The 24,585-nt window shown below is 31.2% G+C and overlaps 1 protein-coding gene across 2 annotated transcripts in view; it reads left to right on the top strand.

The window, feature by feature from the left end:
* Positions 1-23,109, top strand: part of LOC139488342 (receptor-type tyrosine-protein phosphatase epsilon-like) — a 75,153-nt gene extending 52,044 nt beyond the window's left edge. For both annotated transcript variants that reach the window (XM_071273875.1, XM_071273883.1), the window contains exons 13-31: positions 87-176; positions 2,982-3,087; positions 4,335-4,402; positions 7,031-7,284; positions 7,585-7,672; positions 10,271-10,338; positions 10,966-11,002; positions 11,590-11,687; positions 11,924-12,061; positions 12,890-13,035; positions 13,319-13,454; positions 14,021-14,170; positions 14,812-14,911; positions 15,924-15,997; positions 16,662-16,787; positions 17,132-17,242; positions 19,043-19,194; positions 20,326-20,461; positions 20,938-23,109. In XM_071273875.1, coding sequence (XP_071129976.1) covers positions 87-176; positions 2,982-3,087; positions 4,335-4,402; positions 7,031-7,284; positions 7,585-7,672; positions 10,271-10,338; positions 10,966-11,002; positions 11,590-11,687; positions 11,924-12,061; positions 12,890-13,035; positions 13,319-13,454; positions 14,021-14,170; positions 14,812-14,911; positions 15,924-15,997; positions 16,662-16,787; positions 17,132-17,242; positions 19,043-19,194; positions 20,326-20,461; positions 20,938-21,009 — 2,150 coding nt within the window. In that variant the 3' untranslated portion in view covers positions 21,010-23,109. The remainder of the gene's footprint in view (positions 1-86; positions 177-2,981; positions 3,088-4,334; positions 4,403-7,030; positions 7,285-7,584; positions 7,673-10,270; positions 10,339-10,965; positions 11,003-11,589; positions 11,688-11,923; positions 12,062-12,889; positions 13,036-13,318; positions 13,455-14,020; positions 14,171-14,811; positions 14,912-15,923; positions 15,998-16,661; positions 16,788-17,131; positions 17,243-19,042; positions 19,195-20,325; positions 20,462-20,937) is intronic.
* The last annotated feature ends 1,476 nt before the right edge of the window (positions 23,110-24,585 follow it).

The raw sequence follows: 24,585 nt of genomic DNA, 5'->3' as shown, positions 1-24,585 counted from the left end.
CAGTCCTTTTGAACTTTTTTAGTACTATAAGTATCAAAAATATTCATTTCCTCTGTCGTACATGTGACGTTTTGTCTTACTTTTAGCATGTGACGATGGATATTTCGGTAAAAACTGCACAGGGAATTGTAATTGTTTGACTGGAACGTGCAACAGACAAACAGGAGCATGTAAGGGTAAGAAACAGATTTCGCTATGGTTAAACTTTGTACTAATATGACGGTTCTTATTACTCTTTGTAAACAAAGCTGTGTTCTAATTAGCGCAGAAATTGTTTGACAAATTCGCAAAAACTAGCTGTGTACCTTCTAGATATTTCATTTTTATTCTTATACATTTAAGCTGCTCAATATGTTTTTTTATATATGTTGTTCAAACATATTTATTATCTAAATTGGAATCACGTGTCATAGTTTTACTTCGATGGGTATTTTTTTATAATTGAATCCTCCATCGAATTACCCTATTATTCCCCGATGAATGACTCTTGTCGTATCTCATTGATTACGAGTTAGAAACAAGATTAAACAAGGCTTGGATATTGAGCAAATGCCGATTATTTTTCTTATGTAAACAGCCCTTTTCAGGGCCCTCTATATTACACAGAAAGAGTCTACCTTTGGTGTACATATGAAACATGTTAAAAGACACAAAACAGTTTTCTAATAATAACGGAAGTTTTTTAACAATCTGTTACATTATTTTACTTTTAATTGATTTATCGGTATAATAAAACAGTTATTGCTCATGGAGTTATGAATATTCAAAATCGTCGACCCGAGTAAGGGTTATTCCACTAGTGCTAAAGCTCTCTAGGAATAAGAAATCCATCCATTGTAGCTACATTTAAAGTGGATATGTTCTCCTTGTGAAACTAACTTAACAATTTTGTGTTGGAATTAAAATATTGCCTCCAATTCTCTATGGGAAATATATATTTCACAATTTTTAATAGAAGTAGTGACAGTCGATGAACACATTATCAATTCGATTGTCGCTCGAAGAGTCAATCACGCAAATGCAAAAATATCTTTGATCAAGATTACCCACTTTAATACTTGAAGTATGGTGTTTACATTTATAGATGTTACAAATGACAAGTGCAGCTGTGGCAATTTATTAACTCCATCACATTTTTGTTCATAACCTTATCAATATATATATTATTTCAACATTTTATCAAAGGTTTACACTTCCACTCCAATGTAACAAATTACCAATCAATAGAAATTTGACTTCCTTGTTTTACCAAAATTATTAGTTACTGTAGAACGTAGAAACATGTCTTTTTCATAAACGGCCGAATGTGGCCACCCTTTTAAAAAGTAACCCTTATTCAAAAGGTTATTTGAAAATGGCATACAGTACACTAAATCTTTTTCATTGACAATATGTTTTTACTTTTATATACCGTTGTTCGTTTTCAATATGAATGAAATATTAGCGAATATGACAAAAGCTAAGATTTTGATGTTTCAATGTTTATCCGGATTCATAGTGACCCCGACTAGAGAAGTGCAATAATATGTATTTAGTTCAAAGTACCAGGCTAATAATTTAAAACGCCAGACGTGCGTTTCGTCTACATATGACTCATCAGTGACACTGAGATCAAAATATTTAGAAAGCCAAAACAAGAACAAAGTTGAACAGCATTGAGAACCCAAAATTCGAAACTTTTGTGCCAAATATTACTATGGTTATATATGCCTGGGATAAGAAAATCCTTAGTATTTGTAAAATTTCATACTTTCGCAAATAGAAAATTTATTAAAAATGACCATATAATTGATAGTTTTGATACCCTCGGGGAAGAAACATCAACCAGCAGTGGTGTAAATAGTTATCAGAGGTACCAGGCTTATAATTTGATACGCCAGACACGCGTTTAGTCCATATAAGACACATCAGTAACGATCAGATGAAAATATTTAGGAAGCCAAAACAAATACCATGTTGATGAGCATTGATAATCCATAATTCCAAAAAGTTGTTTATTATCTTTGTTATGGCCATCTCTGTAATCCTGTGCAATTTCAGGAAGTTTCCACACATCCATTTTGATCATTGAATAGAGATTTGAATCTTATTTATATAAGAATCCTACAATAAATTCAAATTTAAATAGTTGATTATCATCAAATTTCAGCTTAGAAAATACGCAAGACCTTATGTAAAACTGAGACAACACACAAAGAAGAATAAAATAATACAATACTTAATCGATGTATTTGGTGATGTAGTAATCGAACATCAGATGTTTCAATCAAGGCCACCGTGATGCAATGTATTTTATGTCAAATATTAAACACAGTCATAACTATTTTGTGATTAAAAAACGTTTGAAAACGAAAGTTAAAACAAAAAGAGGTTATTTGATAAAACCTGCAAAGGCAAACGCGCGCGACTATACCGAAAAACGGACGGGCGAAAAACAAGTTTTCATATTCCGGACTTTGAAAAAGTAAATTTACCAACATACCGAACTCTGTCAGAATTTTCCAAAGAACTTTATGGGTAATATCTAGCCCAAACTCCAACTTGTATTTCAGTTGTTTATAGCTCCGTTATAATGATGAAAGCAAGTGAGCAATAAAAATCCCAATAAATAGTTAACGTGACAATAATAAGGACCAAACAGCCAAAGTAGTATACTATTACAGCATACAACACAGCTAGCTTCAACATAATTAAACAAACATATTTTTTTTTCTCAGACATCTATGGCATCTATTTAATAGTTACATAATTTTGAATATCGTATGAGTTGAGAAAGAATTACTCCATACTCGTTTACATTGGAATAGTACTGTTAAGATGAGCAGTGAATTTGAAGTCGTCTGGGTTGTTATAAACTCTAGTTCCTGAATGATTTCTTTAGTCAAATTCTGAAGTTTATGTCTATAGAGCAGGCGTAGGAAACTCTGTCAGTATACATTTACAAACTTGATTAATAAAAACGATACTTGTTATTATTTAAGATGAATTACAAAATGAAAAGTCGTCTAACGCGGGTGCGATTGGTGGAGGGGTTGCCGCTGTCATAGTCATTGTGCTGGTAATAGTGGTAGCATTTATCGTTTACAAGTAAGTTTTTTAAAAGTTCATGATATTATCCTGTAATATTATATTCAAAGCAGGAAATTACAATGACTCTAGATCTTTTGCGTTAAAAATTATCAGATTCAAGAATCATATCTTGATTGATTTGATCATTTAGTTTCTCTGAGGGATACCTTAATCAAACGACAGAAATATCAGAGTAGACATTTACTACATTGGTTAGAGGTATAGGGGGAGGGTTGAGATCGCACAAACATGTTTAACCCCGCCGCATTTTTGCGCCTGTCCCAAGTCAGGAGCCTCTGGCCTTTGTTAGTCTTGTATTATTTTAATTTTAGTTTCTTGTGTACAATTTGGAAATTAGTATGGCGTTCATTATCACTGGACTAGTATATATTTGTTTAGGGGCCAGCTGAAGGACGCCTCCGGGTGCGGGAATTTCTCGCTACATTGAAGACCTGTTGGTGACCCTCTGCTGTTGTTTTTTATTTGGTCGGGTTGTTGTCTCTTTGACACATTCCCCATTTCCTTTCTCAATTTTATTTTCTGTTTGATAAAATGCACATTTCAATACATTTAAAATGTTTAGCCATTTGCTTCGCTCTCCTAATATAAGATGAAAGTGGTTATAACCTAAAGTAAAGACTTGCAACAAGTCAGTATAAAGTAACTATAAACACAGATTAAAAGAGAATACATCAAGGGGTCAGACACTAATCATGTTTAAATGAATAACAGTATGGTTACAAAAAATAACAAATAGAAATACAAAAGCATGATAGTCTACGATACGTCACATGTACAATAATGTCACTATATACCAAATGATGATTTGATTGTTGTTAAAACTAATAAAGCAGATTCATGTCGACTATATATTTAACAATGGTAAACCAAATCAGGAAAAAAGTGATGACCCTCAACTTTAAAATTTGGAACCTCAATACAAGCGGTAGCTTTAATTAGAAGATCATATAGAAAAAGGCAAGCGTTGAATTATAGTATTAACTGTATCATTTTTACTCCATGTATATGCGCTTTTAGCATATTGGTAGAAATTCACATACTCTATACGTTTGAAAGTATCTTCTTATATGATATTATATTGCTATGGACATATACCTATGTACAAATCATGTATATTTGAAATTGGTTATATGGTTCAAAATACTTACCAAAATAATATCTTGACCTTACCGCTTAGCCGTATTGGACATGTTAAAAAGTTTGTTTAAGATGTTTGTCTTAACGAGTTTATGTTTAATTTTCAGACGACGATTAAAGTCTTCTAAAGAAAGATATGCCCATCGGACAAAATCAGGCGAAAGGACAACCTTGGGTGAGCATACTGTTCTCGTTGGGGTTTTTTTTCAAAGATAAATACCAATAAACCTATTAGTATTATTTTTATATAACTAAAAGTATTGTTTTTACAATGAAAATAATTATCTTGAACCTTTATTTAAAAATAAAAGACATGCCACATACATGACAACTAACTACGTGTAACGAGTTTGTCTTTAGAATCAGGTCGTCTGTACACTGTATCGATTTAATCACGAAATAAGTTCGATAGTGAACATTCACACGAGTATAAATTGAAAATAAACAAAGAACAACAGATTTGATTTGATTTTATGTTTGGTGTTTTAGCGCCACTTTTAAGCACTATTGGCGTGGCGGCCAGTTTTTATTTGTGGAGAAAGCCGGAGTGCCCGTAGAAAACCAACAACCTTTGATAATTGACTATCCTTATCAATTCAGATTGTAATCGAGTGCACCCGAATGATCGAGGCTCGAACTCACAACCTCAGTGTTTGGTTAATTAAGGTTTGCAAGCGTAGGACACTTCTGTTTGGTTTTTTTTTATAATCTTTAAACATGTTGTCAGTAGCCAGTACTTAGGTACGCGTATACAAATAAAGAGATTGTTTGATTTAATTTTGTCGTTACAAAACTTTGAAACTATATTATACCGGTATTATGAAATGCACCCCTCGTGCAAAGCTCTACTTTCCTGTCCTGACTTTGCCTTTTTAGTTTGATCAATTCTTGAACGTTTGTATTAGGTTTTGTATTTTTTAATATTTTAGCATCGAGCCTACCTGAAGGGAATTTATTTTTCGATACGCATATCTGGTGTACGATAAAGCTAGAAGCGTTAATACTTGTAGGTTTAGAAAAATCCATACCTTCTAACGGTTCATGGTTTTTGTTATTTCTTTGGATAAGGGAATATATAAATCAATCCTCTGTGTTGTGAAACTCTATCAACGACTATCATTTAAGGTGCTTAAACATGGATTATGGGTTAGGTCTAAATAGTGTTGTTTGGTTGTATAATCTTCCTTAGGAAATATAGTTCATCGCGCAGTTTATTGTCGAATCCTTCATTTATATTGGCTATACTGTTGTATGTACAAAGTAAAATCACATAAATACTGAACTCCGAGGAAAATTCAAATTGGAAAGTCCCTTATCACATGGCAAAATCAATTCTAATGCAACAACATTTGTAACGTTCATTTTGATTGGATAACGTCACTTTCTTACATATCATCAATTGACAATTGATGCTATGGGACGTACGCGCAAGCGCAGACGGCATATGACAGATTTTAAATACATGTTTTAACGTTGTTTTCTGTCAGTTTCATTAGAATGGGGATAACAATATTGTATTTTAAGCTCCGACGGCATCAATATGGGATTTGATGGTGTCAAATACCCGTTTACTGTCTCCGCTAACTCGTCGCCAGTAAACTTAATTTGCGACCATCAAATCTCCAATTGATGCCGTCGGAGCTTAAAATTCAATACAGTTATCTCCTAAATGACAAAAAATCAAACGAATGGACAATAACTGTCATATTCCTGACTTGGCACAGGCATTTTCAAATGTAGAAAATTGTGGATTGAACCTGGGTTTTTAGCGCTAAACCTCTCACTTGTATGAAAGTCGCATCAAATTCAGTTATGTTTATGTTGTGTACAAGTTGTAATGTTGTACAAATTATAATTTGTACAAAATTTTTGTACAAGTTATCAGTGTTTTATGACCTGCTGAACATAAATGGATGATGCAAGCACACAGACTTTTGCTACGCATATTTCTGTCAATTTTTCACAACTTCATGATACAGTCTAATACTGAGCATTGATACAAAAACATTATAAGATCTCACAAAGATTTTGTATAGATATGAATATGGTATCAGGAACAAAATAAAATTAGAATTTAAACCATTCTGGTATCCTCATTTCCAGTTTGAAGGCAAGGAGAATAGCACTAAATGTTAGGTTGACGTATATTTTTTTGAATTTAAAACATTACACTGGTACATTTCATAACTTAAACCTGTATCACCTGTTGAAAGAAGGTAGGTGTCAAAATCTTATAACTTGTACAAAAACCCTGTACAAATTATAATTTGTACAAACTTACATCTTGTACACAACATTTACACCGATGCGTGAACAAAAAACAGACATCATAGGTAAACCAGTCTAAATATTGGTACAGCAGTCATCACTATGTTACAATCTCAAAACAAACAAACATTTACAAAAGAGCACAAAAAGCATCTATCAAATTAAAAAACACATTCATTGCTTCACGTGTTTGACGTCAGAAAATGTAAACGCTAAATAAGAAGAAATTTTGTCGTTCAATGTATATTCAAAATAATTATAATTTCACACGGGGAATGGTGGAATTCAGGGTTAAAAAATCAAAAGTTCTGTACATAATTGAAAAAAACGCGTTTAATAATTTCATGCATCCGAATGTTTGTCTTGAACTTTAGGTTGCTGATTTACTTTGGTATTTCCTTACTATTTGTTCATTTTTATTTATATATTCAGGATTCTTTTTTACACGTTTAAATTTTGCTATAAGATATTAATTGTTGCGTAAAAGTCTTGACCTCGGTCTTGACGGCTTTAACTTTTTTAATGTTTTCATTAGGTAGACAAAGGGAAACCCGTAATGATAATGAATATGCTAATGTAAATATAGCTTCAACAGCAGATGTGGAAGATGTTACTTTTACCACTAAAGAAGAAGATCTCGAATTACCATTAGACGACAATGGGGATGAAAACGTGTATAATAATGTTAACAGTGAATATGATGTTTCTATGTACAATATTCTGATTGAAGATCTGAAAGATGCTATAATTGATAAACAGAAAGATGAAGGTTTCAGAAAAGAGTATGAGGTAATTTATGTATCTTGGCAGATTTTGTTTTAATGGAAGCGATACAGCGTGTTTTTTATTAATCTGAAAAGTGTTATATAGTTTGTTGAATTTTATTTAAAAGTAAAAAAAAAAAAGCATAAAGATGAAAACCGAAGTGATGAAACTGTAAATTTGTTCTGTTAGAAAACAGTTGATTTTCAACAAAGTAATTTTCCTGCGAAAATAAAATGTTATAAATGATATTTTTTTAAATGATGCTATTAAAATAATGTGAAACATATGCTGACAAGTGACATCTCAAATTTTTTTTCTTTGTAGATGTTACCTAGAGGGCTTGTGTATGCTCATGTCGAAGGTTCAAAAGAAGAAAATAAAGTAAAAAATCGTTTTCTCTCAACATGGCCGTGTATGTAAAAATTGATTATATACGATGATCGTTTTGAAATATAAAATAAAAAAAAAGCCTCACTTATAATTTTTAGAATCATTTAATATAAAAATTTGAACAAAACAGGAACAATGCATTTAATGTTTTCTCTTTGATTATAGATTTTAATTTTTGTGTTTTCAATTCATGATTGTTTTCTTATCTTGTTAACAAAACGATGTATTTAGAAGCCAAGAATGTAGAAGATTATAATCACGTTGATGATGATGACAGGTTTCACCGTCCGGCTATCATTCTTGATATTGTGGACTAATGTACTTATTTACAGATTTGCATCTGTCTGTCTTTTCGCTTTCATCTTACTTTGACTGCGGTGTCGTGGCTGAAACGGAGTTTAAGGCCGCACTGACATGATAGCTGCTTCTATTGCCTCTTTAGATTCTATGTTGACGAGTGATGTTTGCGGTGGTGTGGTCTGTAGGTCAGGAACGTTGATATCAAACCCTTCATCGAAGTCAATCTAAGCTTGCCTCTCTCTGTTGTGGGGGTACATATGTATTGTATATGAGCCGATGACATGCCTTGTTGGGGTTGTACGGACTGGTGAAAATATTCCTGGTTAATACATCTGGTACCCCTCTGTTCTTAGTTGGTGTAAGTGGTTAACCAACTATCGTGTCTCTAGCTTCGGTCTGAGTGTTGTGGTCTACACTGGTCTTGGTAATTTGTTGTTGTTCTGCAGCGGTAACAACGGCCATTCACTTGGCGTAACGGTTACCGTTGTGTCTCCTGGTAGATAAACAAATGGAAGTTTTTAACAACCTAGACTGGCTTTACAGCCCTTGCACGGTCAGTGAAGATGGTGGCTCGATTTTGCTTTTTAGGGCCGGCTCAGGTCTCCTGGATGTTGTATCTGGTTCTTAAGCTTTGATCACGTTGATCCAGTTATCTCGTCTGATATTTATTGTTATTTTATAATTTGTAATATTGTCTTAGAGTTAAAAAAAAATTGTTTATCCAAACACTTCATTTAGTACACTAATTTTGGATATTGGAAATAGTCAGATTACACTAGCTATTGAACATTTGAACACTTGAATATATTAAAACAATCAGAGGAACAAAAATGGTAGACATAAACATTAACTAATATTACCCAGGATTAAATTCAAGAGCATACTACATGAAGATTACTTCATGAAGATATCACGAATTCCCTTTCCGAACAACAACCGCATAGTACCGAAAATTAAGTTGATGATATGAAATACAATTTGGTGCACTCTATTGTGTATAAAGATTACTAAATGTGTGTTTTGATCAATAGTTCTTAAGCATTATATTATACAGTATAAAATATAAGGAGCACCAGAAGTAATACATAAAGATGATGGTAAATCCAAATTGCATCTTCAAATTGATCAAAATTAAAAATAGAACATAGCAATATTTAATCACCAAGTCAAAATTAACATGTAAAACATCAGTCATTGTCTGAGGTCAAATACTTTTTTGGGAGGAAATGAATAAATTCGATAATAGTTATATCTGTATTTACGTAATATAGTATATGTATATGACACTATTCGACAATTGTGACCAACCTTGCAATATTAAGTCATCAATTCAAAGTGTATTTTATCTGTTCATATTTTATTTCATGAAAAAACTATCGACATAATTGAGCAATTTGTATTTTAGTTTAGGCATGTTTCATTTTAGTTTTTACTCTCAGCGAAAAATCAAATGTGTCCCATGCACTAAATTGAGATGACCCCTTTGGATATCTACACTTATCGTTTATTTATTCCTACAATTATTCGTACTAGGCTCGGATTGATGTTTCACACTGATTAATTTAATCGATTGGACCCCAAAATTGGTAGAAACTGAAGAGGCAACTCGACCACAAAACCAGGTTCTACTCAAAAAAAAATTCTTAAAATGTCCTGTACCAAATCCGGAAAAAGGTATAAAATATTGTTATATTATAGTTCGTTTCTATGTGTGTTACATTTGAGTGTTGTGTTTCTGTTGTGTCATAGTTCATTCTTATATTTGATGTGTTTCCCTCAGTTTTAGTTTGTAACCCGGATTTGTTTTGTTTTTTTCTCAATCAATTATGAAAATCTAACAGCGGTATATCACTGTTGTCTTTATTTACGAAATATTCTAATTCTTTACGATGATGAAGAATTATAGCAATATTTGCTATCGTTTCTACTATGACACTACAAATTATATTTTTATGAAAAATCATAGGAAATCTTTGTTTTAACATTAGGTTGTTATCAAAATATTATTGATAACACTCACACATGCCAAACATTAATCGGATACGAATATTCTTCAGATATTAAACCATGTTATTCAATAAGAGCATGACATTTGCAAAAAAAAAAAAATATCAAAAGTTTCAAGTTCGACAGTATATAAATATTTTTTATCCAACCAATTTGATTACCTAAAAGATTTATTTTTTTAAAATTTCAAAATGATGCTTTAATAAAATTATTAATACAAGGTAGAAAGTAAGCAAATATCAGGTAACATTCTATATAATTATTTTTCATTTATTGTCTTTTTTATTCAATTTTATAAAATGTTTATTTGTAGATGACCATTCACGAGTTATTCTGAGGGGAAACACTAAGAATGATTATATAAATGCTAGTTACATTGATGTAAGTATTTTAAATTATACTTTGTCTATTATCTCTCTCGATTTAAGAGAGGGGCGAAAGATACCAGAGTGACAGTCCAACTCAAATATCGAAAAGTTTTCCTGCATGTGTTAACTGAATTGAGAGCTGTTAAAAAAACTCTTGGTGTATTTCACTTCTCGTTTTGTTTATTTACCTGTCATTGTATTTAACAAAAAAAATAAGAGGACAAATTGATTTTTAAATATGAGAGATCTGTACAGGAACATGTACAAATATTATGAATATGACCCCGCTGTGTTCTAGATCGACAAATCAGGCCATTAATTTAAACTTCTACAGAAAGACAAACTGCCCTATCCAGACACACGATTCTGACTTCCATCCTATTGAGTTTGCTCTTACTCCTATGTACTTAGCGCAAAAGTAGCAAAAACAAATGTTCAAAGTCTAGCCGGGTAATCAAACCAACGCTTATCTCATGTATGGAGATCACGGTTTAATGATACCTTAGAAGTAATAAATGGATTCTTAATACAAGTCGAATTAAATCATGTCTTCTTTTTTGTATTGTTATTGATAATAAAAATGTTAAGAAGTTGAAAACGATGATAACTAGGTCATATTTCTTTTTCTTTACAATTACAGAACTTTGAAAATAAAAAAGCATACATAGCAGCACAAGGTTTGTAAAGAATTATTCATTTTTTATTATTGTCTTTGTATTATAAAGATTTCAAAATATATCTATCATTATTTTATTTTTGGCTGAAATATTCGATCTTATGTTTGGTATACATTTTTTACGTTGTAACTGTATATTCTGTAGATGTCTGTAGATTTAGTATTGCTAAAGTAAAACGAGTACTGCCCTCTGATTCAAAATTGGTTTTCAATGTCAAATGATTATTGTGTTGATGTTGATGTTCTCAATCAGGTATATCAGTGCAAATAAATAAATTCTAAGCATTTGTTGTGAATGATATTTAAGATGATTAAAATGTAAATTCTCTATAATTTTCTTAGATACCTAAAACATTGCTTTCAAAGAGATCTTTCATATACCACTGTCAGAAAAGCACTAGTATGAAAATAGATCAAAAGTTAAAATAAATGGCGATTGTAGATTTATGAAGGTACTAAACAACTGATTTGATCAAAAAAAGAAAAAGGATAACCGTTAAATCTAATTATTTTTGTTTAAAATACAAACGACTGTTTTCATTATTGATACGATATCAAAACATTTCATGTCGATTTTTTTATCTTGAGGTCCTAAAAAGTTTACACAGAGAGATTTCTGGCACATGATCTGGCAGGAGAATGTTGGGAAAATAGTGATATTAACACAACTGATAGAAAACCAAAAGGTACCAAACAGTTAACCACATTTGATCATCTTATCAAAGTGCCTTGTAATAATTTTTCAAAATATGATAACTAGATTTTAAATAATACTTAATATGTTATATTCATATATTTAATGATCAATTAAAAACGAATTACCTTACCTTTTACTATCAGCAAATGATGTTCATTTAATGAATTAAACATCAAATCCATTTTCGGTTGTAGGTTTATTTTTACCAATTTTTTTTTTCTTCAGAAAAAATGTGAACACTATTGGCCTGTAACAGTTTCTGAACCACTGGTAGTCAACAACTTCAAAATAACAATGACTGAGGAAAGGAAGTACACATTTTATGTGTACAGGTTATTAACTGTGTCGCTTAAAAACTCTACGGTACTTGTATTATTATATGTATTACAGCGCTAGATTACATAGAAAGGGTTACATAGCACAGCGAATATGTCGAATCACTCGACAAATAAATCTCGCACCTCATTTTAAGTACTGATATATACATGATTATTTGCAACATAACAAATGTATAGAGGTTTATTTGAAATAGATTATATTTGAACGTCTTTTCTTAATATGCAAACGCCTATGACAAATAATCGTGATTCTATTTAAAACAAAATAAAAAGTTGATCGGTGAAGCATTGGCTGATAAAACAAGTTGTTAAATTTGTTGTAACAATAAATATGGAATAAATGGCACTGTTAGGTTTTTGATACATTTGGTTACAAAACCGGAAGTAATTAAACTCTGACACCTTACACAAGAGTTTTAGTTGTTTTAAAACACAAAAACGTCAAAAACGTCAAAATGGTAAAATAGCAGCTCAACACCAGATGGATGTGTTTTGGTCTTCAATAGACAGCTTGTTACTCGTCTTGTTTGCGTTTAAAAAAAATTCTGTTTAATCCCAACCTGACATCTTGCACAAAAATGTTGGTGCTTTAAAACACAAAATATACAAAAACGTCAATATGGTAAGATAGCAGCTCAACATCAGATGGATGTGTTTTGGTCTTCAAATGACAGTTTGTTTCTCGTTTTATTTGCAGTAATAAATTTCTGTTGTATCCCTCTCGAATAAGGTTTCTTAATGTTGGTATCAAGTAACACGCTCTTAAATATGGTTAGGCTATTATTCTACATGAAAACGGGGTTTCCAGTATACAAATAAAGTTCAAACTTCACACTAGGTTTTTTTACTTTAGAATATGCAGGAAAGAAAAATTCACCATTTTCATTTCATTCAATGGCCAGACCACGGTGTTCCCGACAGCATCAAACTTGTACACTTTTACAGAAAAGTAAAAGATCACAAATGTAATTTAAAAGGACCAATGGTTGTACACTGCAGGTAAATATGTAAGGAGAACAATTTGACTAATATATATGATTGGTTCAAAGTATATTTATCAAATATCATATAAAATCATATTCCTTAATTGGGATATTGATAAATTGAGAAATACAATTGGAATAATGCAATCAATTTGATGTGTGACAACAATATCTGCTTATAACAAAACATCAATATTCTACTCAAAATCGTTATTGTTTTATATTTGACACACATTTATATTTAAAAGTTAAAAATTGTTAATTATGATGAGGTATCAAGCTACTTATCAATTCTTTAGTGCTGGAGTTGGAAGGACCGGAACATTTATAGCTACAGATGCATTATATCAGCATGGACAGAAAGTTGGTTATGTAAATGTTATGGAATATATAGAGATGATGAGGAAAGACAGAATGAATATGGTTCAAACATTCGTAGGTATCATTCTTGTAGAAAGAATATTAAAGTTTTAACGCCACCCAAAGAAACATATGGTTGTTATCACTCGCTATTGGGTTGTTTTAATTACTAGAATCAATATGACTTGCATTATTCATATAAACATGATAATAGGGAAAATGAAAAATAGCAGCTTCAACGTACCAGATCAATCATATAAAAAATACAGAAATGTTCATCAAACAACATCTCCTTAACCATATCATGTAATGAAATATCATCAATAAGAAGATAAATCAACATAATAGGGTAAATACTTGCGCTTTGTTCAATAATAATTGATAGTAAGACCCGAACGACAAAAAGTTTGATCAACAAAGGTTGAAAAGCTTGTAGACAAACAGCTATGTTAAGATGATGGTAAAAGAAAATATATAGAGCGTGTCTAGTTGCTGTAACTATGCGATCATAACAATGGTAAAAACATCATGTTCATCATATAATATACAGTTCCAGTTTAATGTTAAGGCTGAATCTTTCTGAACCCTACACATTATTCAAATATCAAAATAATGTTGAATATGTATTATTGCAATTGTAGGAACAATATGAGACAATCTTTGAAGCCTTGTTAGAACTGTTTACAGTACCAAACACGTCTATTCCGAAGAATGATTTCTGTCAATTCATTTTGGACCAAGACAAAAAGACCATCCCGCGGAATCAGAAGTTCTACAAAGTAGAATTTCAGGTAAGGTTTCAGGTGAAACAGAAGGAACATGCTGTTTCAATTTAAGACACAAAAATGTTCTACATGCAGCTGGTAAAACTTACACAAGGCTCTGTACAGTATATTCATTTTCCCTCAATTAAATATAAATTTGAAGATTAATTTTCCGTTGACTAAAACGGTATGATCTTGTGGTAGCGTAGTTTGCCTCGAGTGTTGTTGCAGACTGTTGTAAATTAGCAGATTGAAGGTCCTTCTCAGCGTGAAAATCAAGTACATAGCAGGATTGATGATCATATTATATAACCTAATCCTCGTCTTGAATATGCATTTGATTATGCTTTAACAGCCACTCAGATACCTAGCCTAAATGGACACAATAGTTGTAAGAAGGTGCGGTATTAGAGCCAATGAGCAGCTCTCCATGCGGGTCATAATGTATAAAAGAAAACATTTATAGATCAAAGTATGTTTTTCAACACGCAGCCTTGGCTGACACCGAACAGCAAGCTATAATGGGCCACAAAAATGACTAGTTGAAACCATTCAAACAGGGAAACCAACGGTCTTATCTACACAAAGAATCGAAAAACAAGAATTCATATGAGTAAATGTCTCTGCATACAATCTTTATCATTTAAAATAACTTATGTTTGATTTAGAGATTGGAAACCCTACGACCCTTGTATCCATCATCAGCATTTACTGCAGCAACATTAAAGGAAAATATATTCAAGAATTCAACAAAGAATATACTTGCACGTACGTTAATCGTTATTTCTGGCGAGCAATTGAAAACTATTGACACGAAAAAATGTTATTTTATTTTCCCATGTTGAATGAAATATATACCCATATATTTGAGAATATTTTGCTTCCTTCGATTATGCTATCTGGTTGACCGAAGCACATTTAGTATGAAGCCCGGAAACGGTGTAAATTAAAATGTGCGCACATTCAATGCTTTTAAAACTATATAAAGTTATACAACGAAGCATTCAATTCTTATAAATATGTGTTCAAATTAAAACCATGAGTGTAAGATTTATACCACGTTTTTCATTTGTTATCTAATTCATTGATTTGTTATTATTGGTATGTGCATTCGTATCAATTGTGCTTTATACAGAATAATATGTCAAGCTGGAGTGTCTTGCAGTTACTACCCGTCAATTAAAATTACAAAATTCTAATGAAACATTATAATGTAATTATCTAAAAATGGCAAAAGTTATATGCTACAAATATAGCCAATCAAGAACCATAGAAGGTAACACATAAATAGTACGAATAACTGGAGTTGAATTAGATATATTTCATTATTAGTTTGACTCATATTCATTAAAAGTTGGTAATTATATTACAGTTTACATTATACCATAGCAATTTAGTTCACATTTTTCTACATTTGAAAATGAGTGTACAAAGCCAGGAATATGACAGTAGTTTTCCATTCATGAGATGTGTATGAGCTTTTGATTTTAACATTTTGTAAGAGACTTACCGTTTTACATTTCCCTTGGAGTTCGGTATTTTTGTTTATCTTAATTTTTGCATATCTAAACCTTAGTTCACAACATGTATATATTTACATTCATTGCATCCAAAATGAATAGAAAGAGAGTAAAATCAATCGTTATTCACAAAATCACCGTATGGATTAGAGTCGTACATTCATCATATATTTACCCTCTCTTTGGCTTAGTTATTTCTATATAAATGAAACTTTCGGTACCTGCATTACATATCTTGTATTGATTTCACTTTGTTTTAGATGACAGGTATAGACCATATCTTATGTCATATGGTAAAACACGTAGTGATTACATTAACGCTGTGATTATACCAGTGAGTGACATTTAACATTGTTTAACATACTTTATATCATTGACGTATCAGAAAACAGATCAAAAAATAAAATGACAATGTGAATATGATTTATAACTGTAACTAATGTGATTTATAAAGATACGTTAATATGGTTATCATTATGAAAAAGTCTTGTTTCTTGAATGACTTTTTTACTAACAGATTTTTGAATTGAAGAGTACAGCACGAAAAACTATTCAAAACAATAAATTCCTGATAAAATTGTCGATTTTGATGCTGATCAAGTAATTTTGACTGTAAAGAAAAAGCAATGTTATTAAGACACATGCAATATTTTACCGAACATGTACAACAGTCGAGCTACAAACGTTTCATAGTGTGTTTTCTTACGTACTCTCTCTTTAAAGGGACATCTGATTTACGTCCTAAATTTAATCAGACGTAGTTGCGTTTTTATACAAATGCATCCTGCACAAAAAAAAGGATGATAACTTTTACAGATTTTTTCTGCCATAAATCTGAAATTCTGAAACTATTTTTGTAGTTTTATCTACCTTAATCTTACTGTCACACTACCAAAACAGATGCAAAATAATTGTTTAAACATTTTAGCAAATATTAACAAAGTATATTTTCCCTAATTCATTTCGTGTTCATTATAACGTTATTGGTTCATTGACAGGGATATGCAGCTCAGAGTAAATTTTTAGTAACACAATGTCCTTTGGAAGGGACTGTTGTTGATTTCTGGACAATGATATATGACCATGACTCAAAAGTTGTTGTATTATTGGACCAGTTAAACAAGGTAAGATATTTTCCTCAATTGACAAGGGGGGAGTCACGTTCCATCTAAAAGTAAAAATATCATCTAAACTTTGAAAAATTCATTACAGTGGAAACCTTCCTAAATACTATACGTTTTAGTTGGGTTTTTTTTTGTTAAACAAATCTTTGCCACAGCATCTACGATAGTCTGTACAGAGATATATAAATCAATGTTATCAAAGACAAAAAGTGTGAACTTTTTTAGCAAATATTGTTCAAACTAGTAGGATTTCGACTTGTATATTCAAACAATACCTTTCAACTAGCCATTCACATTTTAATGGATTGACAAATTATTCAAAGAAATTTTGTGTTTTTTCATAGAAAGGTCAATTGTGGTCAGGAAAAAATGAAGTGTTGGAGTTTGAACATTTTTCAATTGTGCAAGAAAATGCGTCCAACTCAGAACAGCTCCAGCTGACTTTACACTCTAAGGTAAATAGGATGGTTACAAATAAGATCTATTCATTAACGATTTTTAAGTAAGGAACAAAATCACCACACAGTGCTTTACATATAGACGAGTATGGCAAAGTGTGCATATACCCCTAATCAATGTAGAAAAAAACACATTTGTCTGGAACAAAGTTCAAGAATGAAGATTTTCTATACGCCCGTCAATATTCTGACGGGACGTATTATGGTATACAAATGTCCGACGTCCGTCGGTCTGTCCGTCGTAAACATGTCGAACCGTAACTTGAGAACGACTCATTCAAATTTTATGAAACTTAGTACAATTGTTCCTTATGATGGTCAAACGATCTGTATACTTTTCGGTGATAATAAGATATAAACTTTTTGAGTTACGGGACTCAAGGGGAGGTGCTTTCGCATGTCACGCCGTATCTCAAAAACGATTTATAATGATTGCTTAAAACTGTACACAAATTGTATGTAATATTAATCTTAAGATCTGTATAATTTTTGGTGATGATTTAAATTTTATTTTTGAGTTATTGAGTATTTTGTAAAAAAGGGGGATTGGGTTTTTACATGTCACGCCATATCTCAAAAACGATTTATGATTATTGCTTAAAACTTTACACACTTGTTAGTTATATTAATCTAAAGATCTGTATACTTTTTGGTTTTGATTCAAAATTTTATTATAGAAATATGGAGTTTTTTGTAAAAAAAAAAAGAAAGGGGGGGTGCTTTCACATGTCACGCTGTATCTCAAAAACAATTTATGATTATTGCTTAAGAATTTACACACTTCTTAGTTATATTTATCTTATGCTCTGTATACTTTTTGGTGATGAATCAAAATTTTATGTTAGAGTTATTATTGAGTTTTTGTGTTAAAAAAGGTGGGTTTTCACATGTCACACGGTATCTCAGAAATTATTTATGATTATTGCACACAAGACGACGGGCGTATCATGCGTTCATGGCGAAGCTGTTTATTAAAATGGGTTGTGGTCAACGTTTAATACAAATAGACAAGAAGATTTATGCTATCCTTCATTTGAAACAGATAATGAAACGACAAAAATTACTAAAGAATATATACTGTCTTCAACAATAAATAAGATGCACAATATTGCATCCCAAAATGCCCTAATACATCGTGATATTACTTAACAAGGTTTATGACTAAGAACAGACCCATGAATATGTCCTGAACTAAAAACACGTTTGGACATTGTGCACTAGATCAGTTTATGCCATTTCTACCTTAGCACGTTTCTGATGTTGATCTGTTCGGAAGTACTATAGAATAGTTCAGTAACCGCCAAATCTTTAAAAAAAGGTTAGAACTTTTTCGAACTTAATTGATGCGTTACACGTTCATCATATCATCCTTTTGGGTAATGTAACAGTTCAGTGACATGTCCTCTTATATCTGATGTCAACGTTTTAAAGTCTTATATTAAGATTTCCACGAATCGAATATGTATTTCCTTTGTTAATTTATGACAAATATTTATTTTCTATTAATTTCAAAACTCGTACTATTACATTTCTATAAGAACATCCTGTATACATTTACCCAATAAAATGGAATGGTAAGAATCTTATTAAAAAGTAAAATCACAAAAATACTGAACTCAGAGGAAAATCCAATCGGAAAGTCCATAATCACATGGCAAAATCAAATGACAAAACACATCAAAAACGAATGGACAAGAACTGTCATATAAAATATTAATTTTGATTATAATGATAAACTGGATAAATTTCCGTATGTTAGTCTTTGAAAACATTCATTCTCTCTATCACTTCTCTTAGAAAAAGGAACAAAGGAAAATTACTGTTTTTACGGCACCTAAATTGAACGTGACAAGTGATGCAATGCTTCCATCAGACATTTTACTTGATCTTCTAAAAACTGTAAAAGATTGCTGGGAAGAACAGAAAGGTTTTATTACTGTTGTAAGCAGGTACGTTATTGAAATGTTTAGTTGTTCTGTTGCTTTATTTTAGTCTTCTACAATGAAATGCCAAATAAATAAATAGATATGCAAAACCAAATTTTCTAGCCAAACATTGATTTGTCAAATATACAAAAAAGCCGTGATTGTAAGGATGAAAATAAAATTTAAACACTGTAGAATTCAAATTGTAGAACATAAGTTAAGGGACAAAAAAACTAAAAATATTGATAGGTTATGGAACTCCTTTATGAGATATGTGATGAGTTTAAATGACGGGAATAGGCTGACTTGCACTTTTAACTTATAATGCCATTGACATTATATCGGTCTCAGGTTGTGAGAAAAAAACATCTAAAATCTGCTTAAATTTTTGTAATGACCTTTTAAGGAGCTTTTGAGGTCTTCTATAAAAGGAAAATTGGGTGCGGTGAGATGGGACCAAATATTTTACCCTGAATCAAACATTTGTCATAGGAAATATTCTAAGGATTCCGAATATCTTACACAAATTCATGAACCTTGCTTGACTACATCCTTAAGGTGAATAGGTTTTGAATTGTGTATCGCTATGCTTCTGAAATTACTATAGCTAGTTCTGAGCACTATTTTAAATACAGTAATTATCAAGTTGGTGCACATGTGACTATTACCGTTAGCATTTTATAGAGGAATATGATAAAAAGAATCACGGTTTCCACGTGATAATTGTTGCTCTGTTCTAATATGTATATTAATATGAATTGCAATTTTTAAAAAAACTGCAATCGTCATTTTTTTCATTTTCTACAAGAAAGTGCATGTACGAAGTCAGTAATATAACAGTATGTTTCTATTTATTTGATGAAATTAAGCATTTGATTTTGCTATTTGATTTCAAAGGTGTCCGTTTAAAATTTTCCTTGAAGTTCGATATTTTTTACACTTTTTTTTCTTTTACTTTTTTTACCTTCTCTGAACAATAAAATAGTGAATCTTGATTGAATTAGATATATTGTAAAGCATGATTCCCTGCAATTAATGCACGACTGTCCAGATAGGCAGATTACAGTTATTCCAGTTAAATTCAAATCAAATTCATATAAAGAAACCGATTAAATAAAATACTACCAATAAAGAATAGTATCCTTCATTTTACAGCGATGGTTGCACTAAAATTGGACTGTTTGTTGCGCTATATCTTTCCTTGGAAAAAATGGAGATAGATGATGAAGTTGATGTTTTTCAAGTTGTAAGGGCAATGCAAGTTAGACGTCCTGAACTTTTAACGGAATTAGTAAGTGTCCCTCATTAAATATTATTTTATAATATTAACGGTGCTTGTATTGCACTATACCGGTATGCGCTTCCGACAATTAATATCTTTTGAGTGAAAGTCGAAGTCAAATCATTTGACAGTTTAAAACATAAAACAAACAATGAACAGCTGATAAAACTACAATTAATTTTTAGAACAGTTTCCGCATTGCTCATGCCAGTACCTTGTACTTAGTGGTGCCTATAAGCAAAGTTTCGATACAGTGGTATCATTTTGGTAATATTTCTGATACCAACTTTAATTGCGCCACATATCTCTGCAGTGTTGTTTGAGGTCAACTATGTGGAAGTCAAAAACTTTATGCAAAACATTTTATAATTACAGCAAATTTAAATAAAAATATTGTACTTAAATAATGTTGAAAATATTCTCAAAACCTTGAATGAATCAAAATGTTGTTTCCATCATATCATGATTATTTTTTTTTTTTGCAGGAGGAGTATGAATATTGCTACAAGTGTATCAAGGAATATTTAGAAAGAGACTCGCTGTATGCAAATATGTAGTATAGTCCGTGTTCATTTATTTTGATATTAACTTTAGAACGCATATCTATACATACTGAACTGTTATAACGAAATAAATAAATTTGGTGTATTTACTCTCTTCTGATTGGTTAAAAGAATTAGCTTTATTTTCAATGTTATCAATTTTTGTGAAGACACGACCACTCTAACGTTGTGTATTCATACGCAAACATCTGTGTACGTTGTTATTCGTATCAATATATATCTTTGCGCCTAAATTTATTTATAATGAATGGAAATAATTTATTTTGAATTTATTGAACCATAAAATTAATTTTTGACTCTTCACATTTAACATAATCCGCTTCACGGATTATTCAATGTGAAGAGTCAAAAATTAATTTTATGGTTCAATAAATTCAAAATAGATAACAGCCATTCATTAAATAAATGTAAGATGTAAAAAGACAAAGAAAATTATATTTTCATGACTTTGTGGATACAGCAAACTGTTCGTTTTTCGTATTCATTATTGATAAACATTGTGTACAATATATATCTATGGTATTATTTTAATTAATCGGAAAACAGATATAATTTAATGATCGTGTTAGTGATATAATTGTGTAAAACTAGTAAATAAGTATAATCATAAACCTTGAATGACCTTGGATATCGAAAATTTGTATTCATATAAAGTAAAAATTCAAAAGTCTACAGACCAGTCAATTTCAAATTGGTGTAATTGAATATCAAAATTATATTCCAGGGTTTTTTCAAAGTATTAAATGATGCTGAATTTAGAAAAAGTGGGTGTCAAAACATTGGCTCATTGCAATCCCTTTTTAAAATATGTAATAGAAATTGTCAGAATTTAGAAAAAGTGTGTGTCAAAACTTTGGCTCATTGCAATCCCTTTTTAAAATATGTAATAGAAATTGTCACTCAAAAGAAATTAATGAACATGTGCAGTTGGTATGTTCTGTATAGTATTGTATTGTGAATTTAAATGCTCATATAACTATAATAACCTATGCACAATGACGAGAAACAATACTCGTAACTCATGAAATTTCAGTATAATTTACGATCATTTTTTGTTATATTTCTTGCATTAACTATATTTTTTTGAATTCGTAAACTTGGCTGGATAGTACGGTTGTGATGAGTTTTAAATTATCTTCTTACCTGTAGGAATAACAAATCATAGAAATGATCTAAGGTAGAACCGTCAGACAATGTGGTATATGACTGAACTGTGCAGCTCGGGATTTCAAAAAACAGATACATCATTTCACAATAAAAATAAAGTACTCGTAACTCAAGAAAATGTCATTGAAAAGATCCTCTGCTCTACAATAGTACTTTCAAAATGCTGTCCATGATAAAACATCTCAGAATCTGTTCTACGTTAGAATTGTCAGAAATCAGTTCTATGTTAGAACTGTTGTCAGGTATTGTAGAATGCCAATATATATTGCTGGTTAGATCTGCCCGTATTTAATACTACTTATGAGCTGTCAGAATACGCTCTACAATACATTGGCGGATCCAAGGGGGGGGGGGAGATTCCGGGGGTTGCAACCCCCTTTTTTGGACGATCAATGCATTTAAATGAGAGCATATAGTTGGAACAACCCCTCCCTTTACTCTGTGTTTGGACCCCCCCCCCTTTTTTTTAAATGGCTGGATACGCCCCTGATAATATCAGGGTAGAACTGTCAGATAAGTTATGGGTAAAAAATGTTTTTAAATAAAAAAAATCTGTTCCAGGGTAGAACAGTCAAGATCTGTCCTAGTGTAGATCATTTTCTGTCAACAATGGCTTAAAATGTCTCAGAAGATTTGCTAACGAATCCTCACTGATTACGAGAGAAGTTGCAATGTTCATGGCCATGCTGTTGTCTGTTTTTATAAGACATAATTTGTGAGTGCCCTTTTGGTATCTTCTCTCGATTGTTTAAACTGTATTACTTAGCCTTTGATCTCTTTTGTAGTTTTAGCACACAAACTGTTCCGTTTCACGAAAAGATAAGTTGTTTTTTGTTTTGTTTTGTTATTTTTTGTTAATTTTTTTTTTCGTTTAGTTTGTTTTGTCAAAATATACAAATAATCTCATTTAATTTTATATTCATTTACTACGATACAATTGATTTGTTTTTGTAATTAAATATTCGTTCTATCTTAAAGATGCGCAAGATATTATTTAGTACATTTGAATCCTCAGCTTAAAATGTTGAAATATAATACTTAAAGTTTCAATATTAGTTTATTGTTTTATTCTTAAATTCATGCCTAGCTTTCGTTACCAGCATATTTTCTTAAACTCCATTCCGTCCCGATGAGAAAGAAGGACTAAAATAAGTGTACCGTGGTCCATATATTGTAAATCAATAATTAACAGAGACAAATCAAGGCAGCAAACACAAACTCGGGAATCGCATAAACTCCAAAAGGGGCGGGACCCGATGCGCCGACATGGTAAGTGTGTCCTGCTTTGTATGTAACATCCGCGATTCGAGCTCACAGGCACAATTTCAAAATCAAGAATAGGACATAATTGGTTTAAATCACAGATCAGACTACTATAATGCTATCTTTAGATCTAAGAAACAATATTCAACTTGTATTGTTTCAACATGTTACATGTAAATACTCTTGATTTTTGTAAAGATATATGTATATATTTATATATTGATATAATTGAGATTTCATTTGTTATTGTCACTATTCATATTCAAGGTTTTTGTATATAATATGTATATTCTCTATTTGATTACTATTTTTTAAATTATATATTTGTTTTTTTATACACATATTTTGTTAACCATATTTATATAATACACATTGTAATGTGTTTTTTTTATCAAATAAAATACTTTCTCACCTCTAAAGAATCGTTTTATTAGTTATCAGTTTTAACTTTTCTGTAAATGGAGTGTAAAAGCTTTAGAGCTTGGCATAAAGTTATAACACTAAGTCTTGATGACATCTGATCGTCAACCTCTCATATTTTCTCTTTGGTTTGTGACTTGTATCTTGTATCTTTGTTGAGTTTTTTCGTCGATCCATTCATCGTAAAATATTCCTATTGTTAAATTGCAGATACTGTATCTTTGTATAGGCAAATGAAGTTGTCTGTCATATACGAAAATCGGTAAAGATCCTCTGAGATTCTACCACGTGCACGTTTGCAGTGCATTACACCTATCAGTGGAGAAACTTGTGCCAATATCATAATTATTCATAGTTGTAGGTCTTCTCTTTGAGGAAAAGAAACTGAATATAGCATTGTATTGTCTAGTGATAAAAGAAAACAAATTTATCCTTATGAGCTGCTTACAAACGTATTATCGACAAGTGTTCAAGTGAAACAAAATGTTTCAAAATAAATGCAAAAACCATGTCTGAAAACGTCGAAGTGGATTGCAATGTATAACATGTATCCGTCATAAAGTATACAATTGATCATAACAAGAATCTCTTTCACTAGAAAAGAATATATTTTATAAAGTAACCCTTTTCACATGACCTCAAAATTCCAAATCTCTGTCATTTTTTCCCTTTCGTTTTCAAAAAATGGATATGTAAGAAATATATAGCTTAGAAATAAAT

The sequence above is a fragment of the Mytilus edulis genome, chromosome 1, assembly GCF_963676685.1.
Source record: "Mytilus edulis chromosome 1, xbMytEdul2.2, whole genome shotgun sequence".
Classification (NCBI taxonomy): domain Eukaryota; kingdom Metazoa; phylum Mollusca; class Bivalvia; order Mytilida; family Mytilidae; genus Mytilus; species Mytilus edulis.
This window is presented reverse-complemented; position numbering and strand designations above follow the sequence as displayed.